Source organism: Nematolebias whitei, chromosome 15 (genome assembly GCF_014905685.2).
Source record: "Nematolebias whitei isolate Nwh7 chromosome 15, NemWhi1, whole genome shotgun sequence".
NCBI lineage: Eukaryota > Metazoa > Chordata > Actinopteri > Cyprinodontiformes > Rivulidae > Nematolebias > Nematolebias whitei.
In genome coordinates, this window is record NC_056512.1 from 35,859,261 (window position 1) to 35,883,022 (window position 23,762).

The window sequence follows — 23,762 nt, forward strand, 5'->3', positions numbered from 1 at the left end:
GTCTTGAAGCAGAGCTCCTTTTGTCTTTGTGTATCGTGCAATGCACCTTAGAGCCAGAGAAATTTATACAACCCCAATTCCAAAATAGTTGGGACATGGAGTAAAATGTAACTAAAAACAGAATGCAATGATTTGCTAATCTCTCAAAGGCACTTTTATTCGCAATGAAACATATTAAACAAATCAAATGTTTAAACTAAGAAAGTGTATCATTTTGTAAAAACATGAAAAATGGTAATTTTGTGTTTTATGGCAGCAACACAGCTCAGAAAATTTGGGACAGGGTCATACAGTATTTATCACTATGAAGCTACCCCTATTCTACTCATAACAGCCTGTAAATGTCCAAGAACTGAGGATCCCAGGAGACCAGCTGCTGGAGTTTTAGGAGGAGAATGTTGTCCGACTGTGGACTGATTTTAACTGTTCAACCATCCTGGGTTTTCATGGTTCATGAATACAAAAATGTATTCTTGTAAAACCTAATATCCTGAATTGATGGTGCCTTTCCAGATATGTAAGCAGCCCATTACATACAAACTAATGCACCTCCATACCATCAGAGAGGCAGACTTTTGAACTGGATGCTTATAACGAGCCAGATGTTCCCTCTTCTTGTTAGTATTGTTAGAGTTATCCTATTATCATGCGGAGACCCCCGGTCTTGTCTGCACAAAGTCAGACTAGTTTCTGGCCCAGTTCTGTACACATGAGATGGGCCCAGCTGCTCTGAGAGAACTTCCCAGGGTCAACACCCAATAAGGAGTATTTTTTTATTTAGTTGGCTTCAATCACATATATAGATTTGCACTTTCACCCATTTTCACCATCAGAAACAGATAAGACCAATGATGTCACTCAGGGTCACCCCACTGATACTCACTGATAGGCTGCACTCCTGGAAATGAAGGCGGAGCCAAGGGCCAATATAATCTGGGGAGTTCTGTTAGACGGGGCCTCCACTTCCGTTTCCGCTTCCGGGTTAAGACAAGTTGGACGGACGCCTGCAGCGCCGAACCTGTAACTTTCTCCTGCCTGATGAACATTAAATTGGTAAATGGAAATTATATATCTTGATTTATTTGAGTTAGAGCGAGTTTCCTCTCCATCTGAGAATAAAAGAACCAGACGCCAGAGTTGGGGAGTTGGACCAGTTTTAAGGACGGACCCAGTCCAGATTCTCACAAAATGGTGCCGAAACCCGGGACGTTTCTCCCGGTCCAGATTCTCACAGTATGGAGGGCATGGCATCTGCAGTTTACAGAAAGAGTTTTAATTTTCTATTTGTCTGACCACAGAGCAGCTTTCCCACTTTGCCCCGGTTCATTTCGAATGAGCTTCGACCCAGAGAAGATGCCATCATTTCTGAATGGTGTTCACGCATGGCTTGTCCTCTGCATGATGGAGTTTTAACCAGCACTTGTAGGAGGAACAGTGAACTGGGTTTACGAACAATGAGTTGAGAAAGTGTTCCTGAGAGTTATTTGTAACAAATTCAATTCAGTTTTTAATGCAGCGACGCTTGAGGCTTGAAGATCACGAACTTCAATAATGACTTTCATCCTTGTCTTTTGATCACAGAGATTTATCCAGATTAACTTAATATTTGATGATATTATAAACTGTAGGGTAAGTCTTTCCAATTGTATGTTGAAAAATACAATTCTGAATTTTTTTAGATATAGTTTTTCCTCATACTGGTAAACCTCTGCCCATCTTTACTTATTACACCCTTTTACGGACCTGTTGCCAATTAACGTAATTTGTCATAAAATACTTCTCCATCTGTTTCTTATTGTTTACAGCCTTTTGTTGCCACCTCTTTTAGATATGTTGCCGTTTCGTTTTTAACCTTTTTTGGATTTTCTGCTACAAAATGTTTACAGTACAATATCTTTGTCTCAACAATTGTTATGTTTGCTTCATTCCATTGTGAATAAAACTGTTTATTTATTCATTTGATTTTTGGATTTACAACTGTTACATTCTGTTTTTACGTACATTTTACACAGTGTGCTATTTTTTTCCTTCCACAATCGGAGTTATAAGATTAGTAAATTGATTTTGAACACCAAATAAACAAATACGTAAATGAAAGTTTTCAGCTTTGCACAATAAATCTAATTGAGGGAGCAAGTGCAACATCAAGCATTGTAAATGGTAAAACCCCAGAAATTCTGAGTGCTTCAGACGGTCTATCTCTGTGGCTCATCGTTATTGCACTTTCAGTACATCAAAATGAAAGCCTGTTGCCATTGCCCCGCGGTGAGGCCTTGTCTATTTGTAAGAAGGAGAGAGGGGGAGAGTGACACTATATGACAGTGAATCTGGGGGATGGGGAGGGTGATTCAGCCTGCAGGTCTGGGTAATTCAGTGGTCCCCATCCACCAGGCCTGGCTCCAGGCTTCAGTGGCAGCAGCAGTTACTGCTTTCAGGGAAGATTCCAAAAATAAATTAGCCTCTTTTTTTTTAAAGGACATTTGTTGAAAGTGGCAACTGGCCTAATTCAACCCTTTATGTATTATTTGGCAATTTTCTTGTGGTCTCCCTCATGGGTTTACTTGCACTTTTTCCTGTCTCTTTTTCTCTCCATCCTTCTCTTCTGTCTGTCTGGATGTGTTGTCTCTGGGCTATTATTAGAGTAGACAGGCTGGTGGGAGGAAGTCTCTGAAGTAGATGCTCTTGTCATTTTTTTTTTTTTTTAAATTCATGTATGATATTCTACTTTCATTCTTCCTGGTTAATTCTTTGTATTCCTATAGAAGTTTTATTTTATTTTATGTAGTCATTACTGAATAGATAAGCTTCATTGTTTGGGTATTAAATCAAATAAAATTTTGGCATAAGCTTATTATCACTAATAAGCTTCTCTTTGTTACAGGTGTATTCTCATATGAACATTCATGGTTTAAACAAGAGAAATCTTAAAACCTTTTTGAATATAAAGCCGTGGTTATTAATTTTTCATCTTGTCCTGTCTGAGCTGGAATCGAGGGAGAGAGACCTTAAACACACAAAGCTCTGAAACGTTCTCGATAGTCTCTTGTTTCTCTCTTTCTCTTCTGTTGCTCTCTATTTATTTGAAATTAAAAGAAAAACACACGTTTGATGGACATGAAACAAATAGAAAAAAGTGTTCTGTTCACATGTGCTTTTCTAGCTTGTAGAAAATCTTAATGAAAAGTAAATATTAAATAAGATAAAACAAATTCCCCATTTTCACTTGATGTGCTTTCATGTATTTTATGTATTTACTTGATGGTGATAAGCAGTTTATTATATAAGGCGGGCTCTCTGTGAGGAGTACTGTAATGTTTCCAAGGAAAGCTTCCAGCTTTAGCCATCATACTCCATTTTCTCCTCCTCCATCACACCCCTTCCTCCTCTCCCGTTTCATTTTCTTGCTTTTGCTCCCTGTAGTCCAGCTTTCTCCCCTCATGGCCTCCCCCCTTCGCAGTAATAGGAGACTTGAAATCAATAGCACATTAGTCTTCCTGGAAACTCTTGCGGAATTAAATATGAATGACTGAGATTGCAGCTTTACCTGCTTCGGAGAGAGACATCATTGCTCTTGGGGATATGGATTTTTTCCCCCCTTCCTCAAGTAAACAGTCTGGCCATTTTGTGCTGTTCCTACAGCTTGCCAGATCACTGGGCAACTTAATTTTGTTGGCAATAAATAAACAGATCCTTGAATTTTGCGAGATATTGTTCAGGGTTGTCATTTTGTCCTCTGCACCAGACAGATAACATAATATGATCGAGCAAATGGGATCACAGACGTCACAAAGCCGCGACAGCTGAGGAGGCGAGAAGAATCAGCCGGCCACACCCTTCCTCTGAGCACAGCAGTGGCACCATTTAAATATGAAAGAGCACTTTGCTTATTAACAGATTGCATATGACTTTGGTTTTTGTGCTCTCATTTTCCTCACGCTTTCTGTTCAGCACTTCCATTTAGGAACTTTTTACATGTAAATTTTTGTTGCTTGGACGTGCATCATTCGGTTCCATTTTCATTAACTGGTTCACTGTGCAAAGTGGAACAATTTCTTCTAACACGCTGCTCAGCTTAAAAGCATAATTTGGGAGGTTGCTGGAGAGTGCTGGCTGGTGGGAGGAAGGTAATACGAGACAAAAAGCTACCGTGCATGCTTCTGGGAATTGATAAAAACTTAGGCAGTGGTAAGTTAATACACAGAGATGATATAGAAGAATATATCTCTGCAAGCTATATTTCACTCCATCAGAGATGAAACAGTTTGTGACAGATGGAGTGATATTGTTCCCTGTATGGCCCATAAGTAAAGCCCCTCCTGCTTCCCCTCCCTGACAGATGTACCAGGAGGACCACAGTGCACTTTCCTTTCTTTCAATTGATTTGGGTGTTTGAACCCTTAGGGACTGAAGGATGATGCTAGGCTGGGGGTGACGTTAACGTAAATGGGGAGGTTTACTCATTTTCTGCAGCTCAGTAAGCAAACGAGTCCAAAGCAAGTTATATAGAGAACTCATATGAATATATCTGCATAAATCCAAACATGAAACTGTAATAGCACTCAGTTCTGTCCAACTAAGGAAGAAGGGAGAAGTATTTCCATAAATCTTGATTACTGAGTGACAACTTAGCTTGCATCCATGCATGTAATAGGCAGATGAGAGCTCATGGCTGATCATACTAATTGTATTCAACCGATTTACAGTGGATTAAAATAGAAGCACAAGTTTTTTTTTTTTTAATTGAACCTACAGAAGACTGAAGACTGGGTGCTAAACGATGCTGGTCTGTGTGTTTTGGAGCAAGTAAGCTGATACTAAATGATTCAGCAATGATGATCTTTAACTCCTCTCCCAACCCTGACTGTTGGATCATCATTAAGAGACTTAACAGCTGTCTTGTAGCAGATGTGTCCTGTTGCTATAGCAGGCTCATCGTCCCTGGAGGGGAAAGGTCAAGACAGGGGTGGAGGTTGACGCAGAGATTCTCCTAAAGATGCTACGTGTTTATGCTTCAGAAAAAAATAAACAAACAAACGAGCATCTGTTTTAGATATGCGGTGCCATCAGAATTTGATGGCAAATATCACTTCAGTCCTTCTTGAGTCAGGCTTGCGTGCAACCCAAACAAAATCTAAAATGATCTTGAATATTTTTATGTATTGCTTTTTATGTAAAATATTTTTCCTTGTTATTTGGAGAAAAAAAAATAGGTATAATTGTATAAGAAAAGTGATAATGATTTTGATACGACTCCCTGATGGGACAGAATAGAGAGGGGACGTGCCCCGGCCATAGGCGCGTGGCAGAGTGGAGCAGGTGGATGACGGGCAGCTGAGAGGTGGACTCGGGGGGGAAGGAGGAGGAGGGGCCTCCATTTTGAAGGACTCTTGGGGTTGAGAGAAACCCTGAAAAAAGGCAACCCCATCTGGAAGTGAGGTGGGGGCTTTGGTGTGAAAGAGATCTAGTGGGTGGTGTCTGACACTCTCTCTTTTGTTCTTTGGTACCGCAGCAGTGATGGTGGTGGGGCTCTCACTGCCGTGGGGGCTGGGCACTCAGACAATAGTGCCGATCTAGGATTTGAAAGCCTTCGATGAACAGAAAGGCAAGGAAGCATGTAAGGAAGGTGTGGACAGAGGGGAGAAAAAGTCGACCTGTGCCCCCCCTCTTTCAATAAAGCAAGGATGCTGCAATCTCACTCAGAAACACACAAGAATGTAATGTTAACATTCTTGTTAAATATTCAAGAAAACGTTTATTTAAGTGGGTTTTAGATGCACATCCAAATGATGTGATAAATCGATCATAAAAGCAGAGTTGTTCGATAAATCGTACTTTGCTGAACCTGAGAAGTAAGGAAAGAAAGACGAGTTTTGGCGTTGTGGTGGAAGCGTGCTGGAGCTTCATTTGTTTTCATTAGCCGAGTCCATGGGCCAGACTCGTGCCTGCTGTAAGCTCTGATGCAGCACTAAGAGGTGTTCCATGCATAAACTAACACCAAATATCCCAGCGACGTCTGTCCTTGCTCGGCTGCAGCAACGCCTCTGTCATGCAAGGTTATTTTCCTCCGCTCATTTACCCTTTGTTCATTTTTAGCATCATCTCTGTACAAGCCATCAGCCATCTCACAAAGGACAGCTGAGTACCTGCAGCAGCTCTCCAGGGTGCTGAATAGGATGACTGTGGGGTAGAAGGTGAGGGGGGGTTGGGCTGTATGTGAGTGCCTTTATAATTTCCTCATAGGATGGGGGTGGAGGTGGGGGTAGGCAAGAAGGGAGATGTACACCTGACATAATCATAAACTGACAAGTTTTACATTAAAGGTAAGAGAAAGCGTGATGGAGTAATTTGATATTTGCTCAAACAGGACGCAGAGAAGGCCTGTAAATGCAGTCGCTGACATACTTGCTCCATGTCTCCCCCTCATATCCAGGCTTTAAAGTATTCATAATCAATAATAATCTCTAAATGATGCTGTAGCTATTCTTCGCTCCTTTGCCTGTGTTATTCTACTTTCATTGGGGAGGTCAGATTTGTAAAATGCATCTTTTTGGGATGACTGCTGAGACAAGGTTCTCTTTCACAATCGTTTACCAATCGTGGTGAACAGCGACATCTGCTGGTAGTTTTAATATGTAATTTTATTCGTTTTAATTTTAGGATCGACATATAATGCATTTTTGTATTTATTTATTTAAGATCGTCATCTAATGCATTTTATCTGCATTAAGTAAAACATAATAAAAGTCCTTTATGGGGAGCAAAAAAAAAAAAAAATCGGAAAACACAAGTGCATGTCCAATGTATGTCAAAGTATTATCTTATTTAAGAAAACACACGCGCTCTTTCAGAAAGGATAGGTCTTAAATCGTTTTTCGTTTTCTAAATTACAAACAGAACTGAAACATGCGAAACCGTAAACTGTGTCGCAACTGCGCCATTACCAGCTTTCTCTAAACCGGTCAGGTGAGATTTCCGCCAAGCGGATGTAAGGTAGTTACCTAGCACAACAAAATCAAGACAGAGGGGAGCAAGAGCAAATCCGGAAGTGACGTAAAATAGCGTACAATTAAGTTGCTGTTATCCTATTAAAATAAATTAATTCTCATCCAAATTGAAAAATCCTTTTACAAAAAAATAGTTTTAATATAATATATAAACTTTCATTTGTTTATTTCCAATTAGGATAGTTAAAAAAAAGCATCAGAATCGAGTGTGTGGTTTTATTTTTGAAAATCACCGGATGTAGTATTTGTCGCACTCGCGCAGCTGTCATGGCCGCTGCTTCAGCTCCCGGCCGCTAGGAGGAACAGGGAGGGTTCCTTGTGTTTGGTCGGAGAGTGTGGAGAAGGAAGAGATACACATCCCAACACAAGAAGACTGGTCCGAACCGAAGCCACGACTGGCAGAAGAGGAGCCGTTTTAGTTTGACTTTTATTTTGACTTTCTTTTCATGGGGACGAGAAATGACATCTTCGACGGGCGAAAGGAGGGCGTTTGCTCATAAAATCAACCGGTGAGACCGAGACTCAAGTTATTGTTTCACTGCTACTAGTCACATTGACCCGCTGGACCGTATGCACACACATAGCAAGTATGCTAGGGTTTGAAATGAACTACAAAATAAACAATGCAGCATACAAAAGTTTATAACTGTTTATTAAAGCCGAGGACAAAGTATTCACCTGTATTCACCAATAAGCTGAAGGCTGTTCTGCAAGTTTTTAGCTGTTTGTTTGGGTGTGTGTTAAATCCTAAAAAATGCGTCTCCTTCAATAATATTTACATCGCTGTGAACTGGAAATCTTCTGTTTCACACGATTACACCTGCGGGTAATAAATAAGCTGCTTATCTGTGAGACCCATCTTTAAATAACGTCTTTTAAGTGTGAAGTCTGATTCTTGCCTGAGGCATTTTCCAGTCCTGTTACCTTCACAATAATTTACTACTGTCTTTAAGAAACGCCTTACTATTGCAGAACCAGATACTTCTTCCTAATCCTGCTATAAGACAAGGTGATAAATTATCATTCACTTGTCAGTGATTATTTTTTCATCCCAGTGAAAATCTTGTTTATCATTCCTGGTTTGTAACTTTGGTCTATGCTGCATCAGATGGTGGACCAGTTATTAATGTGCAGGGCTATTCACTGTATACCATAGCATTCCTCAGATCCTGTCTCCTGCAGCGGGTCCAAACCATTGTTATGTGCCGGATGCAGGAAAGGGTGGGGAATGGGCTCTCTAGCTATTGCTTTTGCAGCTGTTAACTCTCCTTTTCCTGTTTTCAGTTGAAATGTGCAGTTTTCTCACTACTCTGAGCTGCTTCATTAAGCACATGTAAAAAAACAACAACCCTGATGTGTAACTTGTGTCGTAATTAAAGCACGTTTTGCAGGTAGGAGCAGAGGAAAGCATGGATTCCAGCTCTAGTTTGTATCCTGGGTGGAAAGCATTTGCAGCTTTGATGATGATGAGTGAAACATGCAGTTTGTGGATCTAAAGAGACAGCTGTTTGCTCTCTCTGGGAGGATTGGGGTTTTCTCCTGCTTTGTCTTTCAGTTGGCCATTTGCTGTTGATAACAGTTTGGATCAGGGAGTCTGGCTCGGTGCCTGCTCTGGGGAGCCAGCTTGCTAAATCTCTGTGAGATCCAAGTTTCTAGCAGCTGCTGTCCTTCAGAATGGGAAATAAAGCTCTTTAGTTCATAAAGGATTTGCAAGTGGAGCTGCGTCTTTAACTTTGCTAGGAGACGTATAGATATTGAAAGTGAGAGTATGATAATCTCAGTAACAGATGATTACATTGACATCAAGCACACAAATATGCCAGTTTAGATTCAGTTATTTTTGTTGTTGCTTCTGGATTTGAACTTCATTTTTCTTCTTTTTTGTACTCAGGACGATTGCTGCAGATATCCGAAAACAAGTGACAAGAGACTATGGCTCACCTCAGCTCAACAAGAAACGAGGAGGTGCACACCACCCCGTGAGTCATCCTGTATTTAACATGCCAGAGTTGTAGGCCTGCAGGTTTGAAGTTGTAATTAACAAGTTCTACAAGCGAATTGGTGTATTAGTTTTAGGTTTATATATGAAGACGATGCAAGCAAAATCTGTGGAAAGGTCATTTAAAAAGTTCTTGTTGCACCTGATCTTAGTCAGTAATGTTTTCTTTTGTTTTCCAGGTAAGATTTAAACACACAAAATTATAGTTGTTTCAAAGGCTGTTCTTTAAATATCACGTTTTGTCATTTCAGTGCCTCTAAGATGTAAACTGCGCTTACATTTTTGTGAACACAAGTGTGAATAAGAGTTTTTTGTTTGTTTTAGACTTTTCGATGTAAAAGCATTAGGTATGAGCAAACATAGAGGTTGATAAGAGATCACTATTATTGCGGGACAATCCAATAAATATACGTGTTTTCTAAAAAACTGTGATGTGAGATCTTAAATCTAAAAATAAAACATATATTTATAGAAAACTACAGGTTTCTGTGATATATGAATTTAATCAGACAAAATCATATAAATTAAAACTTTTTGTGGCAAATGCTTTAGATTAGAAAGTTAAAAGATTTATATATATATATACATATATATATATTAATAACAAGTCTTATAAGTTGTGTTATTGTACATATGCCAGAAACTAATTCTGGTCTTTAATAATGTTGATTTGTCTCCTTATTGTTCTGTCCTTTGTAAATGTTTCTGGTCTAGCCGATCAGATTACAACCCTGTCATGATGGTCTTGCCATAGTTGTGGTACATAACATCCTAATGATTGCTGACAGTTGCCCCTGACGGAGGTGGTTGACCCTGTGGACTTCGAGGAGTATTTGAGCAGTCACCCTCCTGGGGTGGAGCTCGGCCCCCTCAGACAGCTTGTGGAGTTCCCCCAGGATGACCTTGAGCTCCTCCAGCAGGAGAAAGAGTGCACTACGTTGGAGCCCCCTCTGCCTGAGGAGGAGTAAGTCCAGCAGCTATTAAGACAGCTCAGGGTTTAATATTTTCCTTACAACCCCTCTAAGGGATTTATGTTACTGCATGCACAGTGTGCACTGTAATGGAGCGATTGCATTAGTAGGGAAAACAACTAAGCCTTTCTCTTTGCCACTGAATCAACATAAATATTGAAGCATGTGTTTCTAAAATATTAAAGAGCTTTTCTATGTAGCTCCCTGGATCCCAGAGTGAGAGATGCCTTGGCAGTCTACACAGATGACTGGCTTGTCATTCAGAGAAAGTAAGTGGCTCCAGTTGTGCTACTAAAAGAACAAGTTTCATTTGTTATCAGTTGTTAATGTTGACTATGTTTGCCTGTGTACGTTTAACACAATGAACAGTATCAATATTAAATTGACTTTTAAATTATTAATTCTTTGTTCCCCTGTAGATATCAGCACTACAGCACCACGTACACACCTCAAAACTCTGAGCGACAGAGAGAGAGGCAGCGAGGGCTGGTCAAACAGACCTTTGAACTGGATGAGGCTGCTGCTTCTGAGCGTCAGGATGACCAGGTAGCTGATAGTGATGTTCTACAGATTTACTATTTTAAACTGGCACCAGCCCACCTGCTGGCCATCGTGACATATTTCTGCTTTAAACACTCATGTAATTTCAATCAAGTGTCAGGTCACAAGTAGAGGATTTCTAGAAGCAAAACTCTAAAAGAAAAGTATAAATTCACTGAAACTTGTCATTTTCTGCACGAAATAATAGATAAAGATGATGGCAAGCCACTATAAGTTGCATTCATGTCAGCATCTGTTATAAATAGGAGGCCCTGTCTGCTGTCTTTTCTTTTGCTCATTCTTCTTGCAAATTCTATTAAACAGGTAAAAATGTAAGGGTATTGTGTTATTCAGGATGACTCAAAGAGGCGGTCAGTTAGCCTGGATGAGACTCCTCGGGGGAGCTGGGCCTCCAGCATCTTTGATCTGAAGAACTCCTCCCCAGATGTGCTGCTCCCGTCTGTGCTGGAGCGAACAGCAGCAGAGGACATGGACCGTCTCAACACTGAGGCACGCTCACAGGGACGCCACGGTGACCTGCTCGGCTTGTTTCCTCCCCCTGACGAGGTGTGTGCTTAGCTTGTACATGAAATTCAAATCCTGTGGAATAATTTCACAAACGAATACATAATTCTTGATATATCAGCTAGTTTTTTTTTTAGGGATGATTTGTTTTTGGCATCATTGCCTTTGTTAAAGTCAGAGGACAGTAATACTTATTTTAAAGGTATAAGGAATAATCTACCATATTTTCCAGTGTATAAGTTGCTCTGGAATATAAGTTGCATCAGTCAGAAAAAGCTTCATGAAGAGAAAAAAACGTATCTAAGTCACTTTGGCTTATAAGTCGCATTAAGTATGCATCACCACTGACCCGCCGCATTTATTATATACAGCTTCATTTTGCCTGGGTGGAGCAGCACCATCCATCCATCGCAGCCGAATCCCCTAGCTCTCCAGCATTCCTCCGCCTGCACCAGCTGAGTGAAGCGAGCAGGCACGGGAGGACTCGTTGTTGCAGTTCTTAGAAATTTTAAGCGTCAGTCAAAAATTGTGTTATGAATATAGACAAAAAATGTATATAAGTCACTTTGGCGTATACGTCGCAGGACTGACAAATCTATAAAATAAAAAAACTGCAACTTATATGCCGGAAAGTACGCTACATAGAAAACATAATGATGCATATATTCAGTGATTTTATTTTTAACTTTGTTCACAAACTACTTTAAACTTGAGAATTGAGTTTTCTGTTCTGTTGTCGGTCTTAAAAACAACAAAATCAGCCTTTTTTGTTAATTCTGGTTTAACTTATAGGCTGCTCAACTGCTGTGTTCATCTGCAGTCCTTTCTGTCCAGTTCAGTGCTAACTTTAAACTACTAAGAAGAAGGGACTCGGACTCCACACTGATCACTGACTGCACAATACTTTATACACAGACCTGCATACATGAATCATTCTTTATCCTCCTGAGACCTGAGCTCTGGTCTGAGATGCATTTTTCATATCTCCTGGATATTTGTGATTAGATGGACCCGATTTATGTATAAATAAAGCTTCCTCTTCAAACAGGAAGTTGTATTTTGTTACATGGTTATGACATACTTTTGTAAAAAAAAAAAAAGTCCTCATATGTGTAAAATGGGCTTATTTTACAGCATAACACAACATTGTTAACATGGCTTAACAAAGTATAAAACACTATTGAACAGAGTGAAGTATAAGGTACAGCAAAGCCAAAATGTAATGTCCCCATATGTGGATGCAGGGTCTCAGGAGGTTAAACCTGCATACAAAAGGTGATGCAACCTCTTACTATGGAGGAAAATATATCCATTATTTCTAAAAGCAAATCTTTGAGCTAGAATATATTAAAGGCTTTCACTTCTAGACTGAAATGTGCAAATGCTGCATTCTTTGCCAAATGTTGTCAGCAGGAATCCAAAGGAAAAATAGTGAATAGAGTGGCCTCAAAGATTTAAGACATTATTTCAGCAGCGCTGATTCTTCAAACTACCTGCTCTGGTAGAAATGTTACAACGTGTTGTTGCTGTTTCTGGGACGTTCAGTTGTGCTAATGTGCGCACATAAAGTGAATTTTATGCCTTTCTTTACTCCGTTTCCACATTTTCTTTCTTCATTTGTCTTTTTGTTTTATGTCTTGTGTACTCAACCTTTTTTGTCCGCTGTGACGTCTGTGTAAATGCTGACATGTGGCCTTTGTTTTCTTTGGCAGGATGAAGCAGTAGAGAGATGCGCTGTGCCTGAAGTGCCCAAAGAACATTGCGGTCAGAGGATTATGGTCAAGTGTCTGTTTTTGAAGTGAGGAACAAACTAATCAGCTTATTAACTTAAAAATAATAATAAATACTCCAACGTATTTCTTATTTCACAGCATTTGTTTGTCATGAATGTTTTCCAGGTTTGAAATAGAAATTGAGCCAATATTTGGATCACTTGCTCTTTATGACATCAGGGAAAAGAAAAAGGTATAATTTGTGTTCCATTCATTTTCTCTCTTCTTAGAATCAGCACTCGTACACTCAGTAAAGCCACTTGCGTAACTCTGAGCTCATAGTGGACTAATTGAATTTTCTTTGTCTGAAAAAGCTCTTAAGTGGTTTTGCAGATCAGATCATTAGGTCAAAACTCAATTAAAAACCCTTTAATGTGCATCACTATTATTGTTTTTCCATGTCCATTCTCCACTTTTCCCAACTTGTCTCTCTTCCCACTATGGTTCAACTTAACTTTTTCCCTTTTGTCTTTTCTCCATCAGATCTCTGAGAATTTTTACTTTGACCTGAACTCAGACCAGATGAAGGGATTGCTGAAACCTCATACACCTCACATAGCTATATCCACACTGGCTCGCTCGGCTATCTTTTCTATCACATACCCTTCTCCTGATATATTCTTGGTCATTAAGGTATTTAGAAGCTTGAAATGTATAAATCAAGAATAAGTGTTTCTGTTTAGTGGCAATAACCTTAAGCATGAATTGCATTTCAGCTTGAAAAAGTCCTTCAGCAAGGAGATATTGGTGAATGCTGTGAACCCTACATGGTGATGAAAGAATCTGATTCCTCTAAGGTAATGAAACCAATATGTGATGCTGTTGCAATACTTTGCACTTGCAGCCAGTGCACACGTTGGACCTTTTAAAAGTCTAGCCACACATATTACTCAATTCTGTCTGGACAGATGCAATATGTCTAATGTCCAGTTTGATGTGGTAACTTGGTTGGCTGATTCAGCATATTTTCATCCTCCTGTTCCACGGCAGCATAAGGAAAAGCTGGAGAAGCTGCGTCTTCAGGCAGAACAGTCTTGTACTCGTCTTGGTCGTTTTCGCATGCCTTTTGCTTGGACAGCCATCCATCTCCTAAACATCGTCAGCAGCGCGGGAAGTCTCGATCGGTCAGACCCAGACTCCGATTCTGGTACAGCTGACACCAGATGTTGTCTTTTTTTATGCACTCTATTCAAAACGTTCCTTTTTTCTACAAACAGAGCGTTCAGCCGTGCACATTAACAAAAGCATATAATTTTACATGTTTCGTCTTTCTGCTAGAACGAAAGGGTCTTGGAACCTGGAATGAGAGAAAGAAGAAGGGGTTTGAGAGGATAAGTGTCGGGGATGAGATGTGTAACTTTGCTACTTTCCGCCCAGCAACACTTACTGTCACCAACTTTTTCAAACAGGTCAGACTCTGTAAAAGTGACTTAAGACTCACTGAATGAAACTGGATAAAGATGAATTTTCTACACCAATCTGTTTTTATAGTTGAAGCAGTTCTGTTGTGCATCTGCAGGAGCAGGGAGTAACTCCTCTTCCACCTCTTTTCTTATCAGCACCTCCTTGCCTTAGAATAAACAATTTCAATTTTGTAACACAACTGAGCTCCTTCTCAGTGGCAATAATTATTACTTTGATGTTATTTAGCGTCTTTCTATTTTTTACAATTCTGTATACAAAACTAAACACGTTACGAACACTGCTTCTCTTTTTGTGTATACCAAGGAGGGTGATAGGCTGAGTGACGACGACCTCTACAAGTTTTTGGCAGATATGCGCAGGCCGTCCTCTGTCCTGCGACGACTGAGACCTGTCACTGGTAAACGTACTCATAGTCAATTATCTTCCCCTTCTTCATTATTTTCAGAGCTTTCTGGACTTCACCCTCACTAATCTTTCCCACTTCCTGGTCCACAGTTTCTATGACCTCGCTACTCTTCTTTCTCTTTCATTCTCTTCATGCATTAGCTCCTCAAAAAGTACTCCTTCCATCTTCCCATCACATGCTCCTCACTTGTTAGAACATTACCATTCATATCTTTAACAAGCCTAACCTGCTGCACATCCTTTCCAGCCTGATCCTGCTGTCTCACCAATCGGTACAAGTCCTCGCCCTAGTGTCCATCCTCCCATACAACTCATCATTTTTATTGTCTGTAGCTCATCTGTGTTCTTTGTTAGGTCTCTTGTAAATGAGTCCTCGTGACTCATGAGACTAACCTGTATAAATAAAGGTTGAATGAATTAATGAATATTTATATGAAATTGTGTGACTAAATGCCTAAAGGTCTATCACTGGTGTTGATTTAACTTTCTTTTTTTTTGGTCTTGTCGTGTATCATTTATTGTAGCTCAGCTGAAGATCGACATATCTCCAGCTCCAGACTTGCCGCATTATTGTCTGTCACCGGAACTGCTGCACGTGAAGCCTTATCCAGACCTGCGTGTTCGGCCCACCAAAGAGGTGCTGGAGTTCCCCGCTCGCAATGTATACACACCGTACATCACCTATAGGTGAGTGTTCAGCCCGCGAAGGTGCACCCACGTAAACAGAAGCTTGACCTATTGAACAAATGTTCACCCAGTCGTTGCATGCGTGCCTGTGCACGCGTAGCTTTTTGGTTCTGCTTTCATGTCATTCTGTAGTTTTACAGAAAACAGAATAAATTCTTTGTTCAAATATAATTTTATTGACATGATGTATTTTTGCGTTTAAGACGAAAAAAGAACAAAAGCAAGTGATTAAAAAAAAAACTTGTTTAAAGTATGTACAAATAAAAAATAAATCTAATACAGTTTTTAATAAATTAGCTACCTTTTGTGACATTTTCTTTTTAAAAGCATTGCTATTAACATGAAGACATAAAGGACACAAAACATCAAACAGGACAAAAACAAGGTTAAATTAAAAACATGTGAATCCACAGCACATCTCATATTGTCTGTCCAAACAGGTCTCACTTGTAAAAGAGTCTTTGAGGCTCAACGTGATTTATCTGTATAAATAAAGGTTGTATTGAATTGAATATCTTAGTCAGAAGGGAGTGCAGCGAGATTGAGGAGTTGAGCTCTAGATAGACTTTATTCAGAGCAGTGGTGCATCTTGAAACGTCTACGCCATCACTCCACTCTAGAAGAAGGATGAAAAACAGAAAAGTTTGTGGAATTAAACTGGTTAAAATAAAAAAAATCATAAAATGTGTTGGAACTAGCAATTTACCATCTTCTGCAGTTTGGAGAGCTGCTTGTTCTGATTTTTGATATTCTCTTTTTGAAACTGCGTGAAAAGTTGTAAATTTTGCAAGATGTTGGAGTGCTCCTCAGCTCGATCCTAAAGGATGAAGTTACAAATTAAAACATGGTTTATTAGATTTTTGTGACACTGAGTTATGTTTAAGTGGTTTTGGGGGGGTTCAGATTTACCTTGAGCTCCTTGATGCTGAGTGCAGGGTTGCTGAGGAACATCTCCAGCCTTTCCACTTTTGTCTTCAGTTCCTCCTCGTCCTTCTCCAAGTTATTCAGCTGGGTTTTAGTCAGCCGAGTCTGAGCTTGTTGCTTTGCCATCTGGGCCTGACAAAAGAGCATCTGCTCACGTTATTCTCTTGTTCGACAACGGTCTCAGTGAAGCTGGCAGCTGCCTGTCCCAGAATGTAACATACATCTCTAAGGCTCTTCAGTACTTTAGCTTGAATGGACAAACATGTTCTATTCATGAACAGGAGGAAAAAACAGTAAATGAAACCATCATGAGGTGATTATGAAAAGGAATAGTTAGAACTAAAGTAGGTGATGTTGTTTTAGTTATGTCTATAGCAGTTTAATCTGATGGGGACTCACTTGATACGCTGCCTGGACCCTGCTCTACTTCTGCATGTTTTTCCACACATTATCTCAGCTTCACATGAAGAATTCATTGTTTACATTGTTCCTACCTGTAGCAGCTGTACGTCTTCTTTTATCTGTTGCTCCGTTTCTGCAGCCTGCTCGGTTTGCTTCCCCAGCCTTTGGAGCGTATCTTCATGAGCCTTCAAGGTCCGGCTGATTTTCTTCATCTTTGCTTCAGTGGTTTCAAACGCATAGCTGAGCGATTCACCTAACTGTATGACTCCAAACATGAGCACGTTGACTTCTTCCTGTGGCGCGGCCCTGTCAGCTGTCTGGCCGGTCTTCCTGATGGGGTTTGCATGGACTGCTCTTAAACCGCCAGCTACACAAAGCAGGCACAGACTCCAGATCATTCTGATAACTCTTTCCTAATCACTTTTCTCAGGTGTTTAAAATGTGCTGTTCTTTCCTACAGCAATATGCCCAGTTCCCTCCAAAAAAGGTTTTTTGACGCAAACTTAGAAATTATTGCTGTGAAAATATGTTTCAGTCTCAGAGCTGTGCAGAAGTTGACATCAGCTACAAGATGATGAATCTGGAGGCTTGTGTGCCTTTTATAGTGAGTGCACATGCAGTGTGTTAGTAAAACATTAGCCTTTTTGTGGTTTGATCACAGGTCTAGTGCATGGCCTTGGTCTCAGTGACCTTCTCTTGAAGCATGACCACCTAGACTCTAATTTTGGCATTTAGGTCACAAACTCTTGCACCGTTCACTCTAATATATGCAAAACATTTGTTCAAAGCTAAAAAAAAACAAGTATCGGAATATGTGCAGTTATTTGTTCGTGTTTAAATTTTTCAAGGAGAAAATTCAGCTCCTCTTTGACATGTCAAATATCAGCTGTTTCAAAATATGAACAATATTTACTCCTGATGTTTGTTTTGGACAGGAGGTGGTAACATTTACTAGTAAAAAAAAAAACAGTGCTGGGTCACATGTGTGCACATTTTCTGAGATCCAGACTTTTCAGGTTTGTCAGGAATGATTGAAAAAATTATACGAGATATTATTTTTGTAGCTGACAAAATGACAGAATTGGGAGGTAATAGAAGATCAGTTATCACAGCTTTACATTTATGAACGTCAGCTTTTCTTGTCTCCCCTTTCTTCCTCGTTTTCATGCAATATTCGACCTCCCAGGAACCTTCTCTATGTTTACCCACAAAGTCTGAACTTCAGCAGTCGTCCAGGGTCAGCGAGAAACATCGCTGTGAAAGTTCAGTTTATGGCTGGAGAAGACCCCAGCCAAGCTTTACCGGTGAGTTACGCTCAACGACAGTTGATCATGTGACTGTTAAGCTTGTAGGAAAATGAAATGTCAGCTACATAAAAAAAACTGAAAGCAGTGATATAGATGTAGTTTTTTTAAAAAGTTGTGTGACTTCTGTGTTTTGGACATTTCTTTTTAACAATGCACACTACTGTATCTTATATCTGATAATTGAAATACCCATGCCCTGGAGATTAGAATTGAGAAATAAATATATTATAAAAAGTGAAAATATCAAAACATTTTCAAAAACCGGACACTGGACAGTTTCTTTTTTTGTTGAGACGTTTCATCCAAAGGACTTCATCAGTCCAAGGAGCCACAACAAACTCAGTCCCACAAGCAGCACACTCCCATAATGGACCAACCAGTTTGCTGGTGATATGATGGTTTCTGGGGCCCACCCTCTCCCCCCTCAACGACTCCGAGGCAGCCATAGCCAAAGTGGTTCAAAACATCAAAGTCCATGCTCGATAATCCAGGTAAAAAAATCCAACAAAGTTCAGTCAGGTCATCTGGATGGTTTCTTTTTTTGCTGAGACATTGCGTCTTTCATCCAAAGGACTTCATCATTGATCCATTGATTATTGAGCATTAACTTTGATGTTTTGAACCACTTTGGCCATGGCTACCTGAGAGGAGTTGATGAGGGAGAGGGCGGGCCCCAGAAACTATCTTATCAACATCAAACTGGTTGGTCCACTATGTGAGTGTGCTGCTTGTGGGACTTTTTTTTAACCTGGATTATTGAGCATGAACTTTGATCTTTTAATACTTTTTTTAAAAAGTTTTTTAATACTTGGTCTTATAAGGGGCTGCTGCTTAATGTGCATCAACTTTTATTTTCACTATCAATTTTATTTATATAAAACAACACAAGGGTTAACACTGCAGTTAAGAATGATCATTCTTTCTTTAAAAATTTAAATTGGGTCTAAGGAACTACTAATAATCTTTGATTAGATGACTTAAGGGTTTTCTTGAAGTGTTGCGCAAGTTTCACAAGTGAAAAATATACACCGAACTTTAATCATTCAAAGTTGTGAAAGTTAACACCCAGATTTTAAACTAATTTTAAAAATACAAGTAACCGCTGAATGTACAAAAAGAAGTCATGTTTTATTTTTATTTTCAATTTGAAGCCTTGCTGCAGAATTTTCTTCCCTTTGAGTACAATTAAATACTTTTTCATTAAGGCAAGTAAAGACAAGGCTCATGAGTGACTTCTCAGTTAACCTTTAAGTTTTGTGAAGAAACGCCTGTAGACTTTTGAATAGTTTGTGTCAAATAAAACTGTAAATCACACAGTTTACCGTGTGAACCTGAAGGCCACAGAGACTGTTAAAGAAGAGGCTTTGTATAATTGACGACCAGTTTTATACCGTTTCCTTTTGGACCAGGTTTTCTTTGGCAAATCCAGCTGTGCTGAATTTATGAAAGAGGCGTACACTCCCATCATCTACCACAACAAGTAAAGTCCAAGCACCCGTCAGTCTTTTATCTGAGTCGGTCCAACTCCTTATTTCCAATCGTCTTTTTGTTAAATGTTGTTTAACTTTTACTTATCAGGTCCCCTGAGTTCTATGAGGAGATGAAGATGAAGATTCCTGCCAATCTCACAGACAACCATCATCTTCTGTTCACCTTCTACCACATCAGCTGCCAGCCCAAACAGAACACTCCTCTGGAGACCCCCGTGGGCTACACTGTGAGTAGACTCTTGGCTTACATTTAATGCTTCCACCCACACATTTCACTCGTCTCACAGCTCTTTTTGTGAGAGATCGCATGTCTTTGTGCCTGTAGTGGATACCGTTGATGCAACACGGCCGACTACGCACCGGCTCCTTCAGTCTTCCCGTGTCTGTGGAAAAGCCTCCGCCTAGCTACTCTGTGCTCACTCCTGACGTCAGTGTTTTTCTATAAACTATAAGAATATCAATTCGCCTGCCGTCACCTGTTCCTTTGTGAGGCTGCTGTGAATCAAATGAGTTCATTCTCACTCTTGCAGGTTCAGCTTCCAGGCATGAAGTGGGTGGATAATCACAAAGGAGTGTTCAATGTCGAGGTGATGGCAACCTCCTCTGTTCACACTCAGGTACACAAATATGTTCATTATGCTGAGTTTTCTACATACCCTTGTGCTGTTTTCTTTTTGCGTTAAAGCCTTAAGCTGTATTAATTTAGTCTAAAATATCCACTCAGACTTGTATAATAGAATGTAAAACGCTTTAGGTACTTTTGTATCATTATTATGACTCGTGTTACAACCAATTAGTATCATACAGTAGTGAATAACAGCTTTGTAGAAATCTGTAGCAGAGAATTCCTGTAATTTCACAGTTACCGTATTTTTTGGACTATACGCTGCACTTAAAATCCTTTAATTTTCTCAAAAATTGACAGTGAGCCTTATAATCCAGTGCACCTTATCTATTAATTCTTGTTGTGCTTACTGACCTTGAACTAATTTTATGTTGTTATTGTGAATGAGTTGAATAAAGTTGACTTATCTGACTGTTTACTTTCGCTTAATGCGCCTTATAATCCGAAAAATACGGTATGTGAATTCTGCTGATAAATCTGCATTATTGTTCTACCTCTAGGATCCCCACCTGGATAAGTTTTTTACTCTGGTCTACGTTCTTGAGGAGTACTCCTTCCCTTTCCGCCTTAAGGATGTAATTATAACTGAGGCCAACATGGAGGCGGAGCTTAAGGCCAGCATGGCAGCTCTGAGAGGTGCTCAGCTGGATACCTGCGTCAGGTTCTTACATCAGCTGCTCAACAAACTCATCCAGCTCATCGTGTACCCTCCAGTCATTGCAGGCCAAATTGGTGAGTGGGTTGTTTTACAATTGGTCCTACTTTAGGAGATCTGAGGTGTTTTTATTTTATTTTATTTGAAAATAACGTTTATAAATAATAATAAATGTACTTCAAAATATCACTAGTGAATCTGGGCCGAGCCGCTTTTGAAGCCATGGCTCTGCTGGTCAACCAGATCCATAAAAACCTGGAAGGAAACCAAGATCAGCATGGCCGCAACAACCTGCTGGCATCTTATGTTCATTACGTCTTCCGTCTGCCCACTGCTGAACCGGCATTGCCCTCAACAGGTGAGTACTGCACTGTGCAACCTGCTCATAGGAAGCAGCAAAAACAGGTTAAAGCTCATCACTTTGTCAGGCTTTTCTATCTTTATTTATTATTATACGTGTCCCTTTTGTCTCCTGAGAAGCAGGCCTCCAGGCCTATGAGATGCCTATGCAGTATGCTACCTTGTCCAGGGTAACAGCCCGCCCAAGCAGTCTTCAGCTGTCACGTTCAAAAAGTATTAGCAATTCCAATCCTGACCTGGCTAGCACACCAGTTTCCCCGGACGAAGAAGTCCAAAGGATCATAGGAAGCAAAGTGAGTTTCAGATTTTACATTAAATATGATCTCAAGGTTGTTAACGTTCAGTGATTTATTTTATTATACCCTTTGTTTAATTTTAAAAATTTATTTTAAACCAGTTATTTTTGATTTAATGGCAATGTCTTGACTCTTCACAGCAAATTCAATGACCTCGAGTCGACTGAAAACTGTGCCAGCAGTAAATCACTGCCTAGTCATTTGTGCTTTGTGCCTTTTTTTCTTGTTTCTGTTAGTTCCTCCGTTTTGTTCTCCCACATTCCCCTCTCTTTCATCCTCATTTTAATGTCCTAACTTTTTTAATTTCTTCCTGATTTTCACCCTTAAATAATATTTTGTGATTATTACCCTTCCTTTACTCACTGTGTCCTTGCCTCTCGCCACACTTTGTGTGTGTTTGTGTGTGTGTCATCGGTGGCTTATGGCAGGGTATTGACCGTTCCCACTCCTGGGTAAACTCTGCTTATGCCCCTGGGGGGTCCAGATCTGTGCTACGCCGGAACCCCAACTCCAGCTGTGAGCTCAAGCAGGTGCCAAATCGTCCTTCCTCCTCCTCATCTCCATCTCAAATGATCTTTTTTATGCGTTTGTGTCTGCATGCCTCATTCGCTGCATCCCTCGTTCTACTTTTTTATATCATTTCCATCTTCTCTGTCATTCCAAATTCATCTTTTCTCTGCTGCCTAACAAGCCGTTTGTCTGGCATCCAACTGACAAAAGCTCCGCCTGAGGCTTTTTAAGATTTCTTTCCAATCTTGCACTCATCTGAGTTCACAGAAAAGCTCTCTGGTCATTCACCCATTCCCTATTCACCCATTTTCATGTCACTCTTTTCATCCCTGTGCTCACCTCACCATCACTTCATGTCAGGCAAGCGACCAGAGCAGCAATCGCATGTCTGCCTTTTTGGACAGCGTGGCCTTGTTAACTGTTCCCACAAGGCAGATTATAAAGAAGGTAAAACTGGAATCTAATGGAAAAATAAAACAAATAAAAGTGGCATTCTTAACAAGAAACCTAACACATACTGACTTACATTCATGACATGTTATCATTAACATTCATTATATTTAACAAATGCATTTCTGAGGTGGTTTGAAATGTGTCTTTATAAAAGATACTGAATAAAGTAAACTTTTATTGGACTATCATTAGTTTCATTTAATTAGGTATATTTTTATATAAACAAAATGTATGTTTTTGTTAGAATTATGAAAGGAATTGACTAGTTTTTAGTATTTTTTCTTAGACTTTTACATTCAAAATTTATTATAGATGACTTTTAGTTAATTCAACATAGAACCATTCTAAATTGGTAAAGTTTTGTTGTAAAATGGTTTCCTTAATGTTAAATGTGCTGTTGCTACGTGTTTAGTTGCTCCACGAGGAGCTGGCATTACAGTGGGTGGTCAGTACCAGCACCGTGAGGGAAGCAGCTCTGCAGCAGGCCTGGTTTTTCTTCCAGCTAATGGTCAGTATATATATATATATATATTTATATTATAAAATATTACAATACCTTTCACTGTATATTACGGGTGCACCACCCCGATTTCCTTAATTTTGGGAAATCGGAAATCGGCCGATACTTGCATGAGAAACCGATTTTACAGATTTTTTTTTAGTTTTAACAACAATTTTTTAAACTTCATTTATATTTCTGAGCACTACCTCATGGCCAGTTAAAACAAGTTTGTATTGTTTCTAGGATATTGTTCAAGGGTATGTTTTTCAATAAAATAAGATTGGAAAATTGAAGGTGCATGGTGACCTTATAACACCTGACAGTGTTGCTTATAAAACTAAATCGGTATCGACCAAAATTGGAATCAGCAGGTCAGACTTTTTAGAAATCGGTGATCGGCCAGAAAACTGCAATCGGTGTACCCCTACTGTATATGGCTGTATAATTTAAGTACTTCTACAAGGAATAGATCAAAATCCTAGGTATTATGACAAGAAAGGCAATATTATCATAAAGTGTTAAAGTTTTCTTTTCCAAACCTTCCTACAGACTAAAAGCATGGCTCATCACTTATTCCTGACCTCCAAACTGGACGTCCCCAGGCGTCAGCGTTTCCCAGATCGCTTTGTTGATGACATTGCTGCACTTGTGTGTGCCATCAGTGCAGACATCGCCAGTCGATACCACAAGGTACGAAGCCCTCAAAGATGCCCCACACTGAAGAACGGCCTGCTTTCAGTCCATTTAATAACAAGCTGAGCCCTCTGAACAACAAAAACGAGTGATTTTCATGTCAGACAGAATGTTTTTGTGTCTCTTACCTACAAATGGAGCATTGTTGATTGTTTTGAATATATAATAGTTTTTCTTGTGCAGTGCTTCCATTTCTACATACTATCTTCCTCAATAT

General features: G+C 39.7%; 1 protein-coding gene across 1 annotated transcript in view; it reads left to right on the forward strand.

Annotated features, from left to right (window-relative positions):
* Positions 1–7,259: 7,259 nt before the first annotated feature.
* LOC119421757 (dedicator of cytokinesis protein 7) overlaps positions 7,260–23,762 on the forward strand; it is a 28,031-nt gene continuing 11,528 nt past the window's right edge. The window contains exons 1-26 of the mRNA XM_037689116.1: positions 7,260–7,513; positions 8,896–8,983; positions 9,792–9,967; positions 10,175–10,243; positions 10,394–10,520; positions 10,869–11,081; positions 12,752–12,837; positions 12,938–13,004; positions 13,295–13,444; positions 13,528–13,608; positions 13,802–13,958; positions 14,090–14,220; positions 14,540–14,633; positions 15,166–15,328; positions 17,841–17,958; positions 19,371–19,441; positions 19,540–19,678; positions 19,777–19,878; positions 19,982–20,068; positions 20,577–20,808; positions 20,925–21,089; positions 21,212–21,384; positions 21,816–21,917; positions 22,258–22,344; positions 22,763–22,858; positions 23,402–23,542. Coding sequence (XP_037545044.1) covers positions 7,464–7,513; positions 8,896–8,983; positions 9,792–9,967; positions 10,175–10,243; positions 10,394–10,520; positions 10,869–11,081; positions 12,752–12,837; positions 12,938–13,004; positions 13,295–13,444; positions 13,528–13,608; positions 13,802–13,958; positions 14,090–14,220; positions 14,540–14,633; positions 15,166–15,328; positions 17,841–17,958; positions 19,371–19,441; positions 19,540–19,678; positions 19,777–19,878; positions 19,982–20,068; positions 20,577–20,808; positions 20,925–21,089; positions 21,212–21,384; positions 21,816–21,917; positions 22,258–22,344; positions 22,763–22,858; positions 23,402–23,542 — 3,165 coding nt within the window. The 5' untranslated portion in view covers positions 7,260–7,463. The remainder of the gene's footprint in view (positions 7,514–8,895; positions 8,984–9,791; positions 9,968–10,174; positions 10,244–10,393; positions 10,521–10,868; positions 11,082–12,751; positions 12,838–12,937; positions 13,005–13,294; positions 13,445–13,527; positions 13,609–13,801; positions 13,959–14,089; positions 14,221–14,539; positions 14,634–15,165; positions 15,329–17,840; positions 17,959–19,370; positions 19,442–19,539; positions 19,679–19,776; positions 19,879–19,981; positions 20,069–20,576; positions 20,809–20,924; positions 21,090–21,211; positions 21,385–21,815; positions 21,918–22,257; positions 22,345–22,762; positions 22,859–23,401; positions 23,543–23,762) is intronic.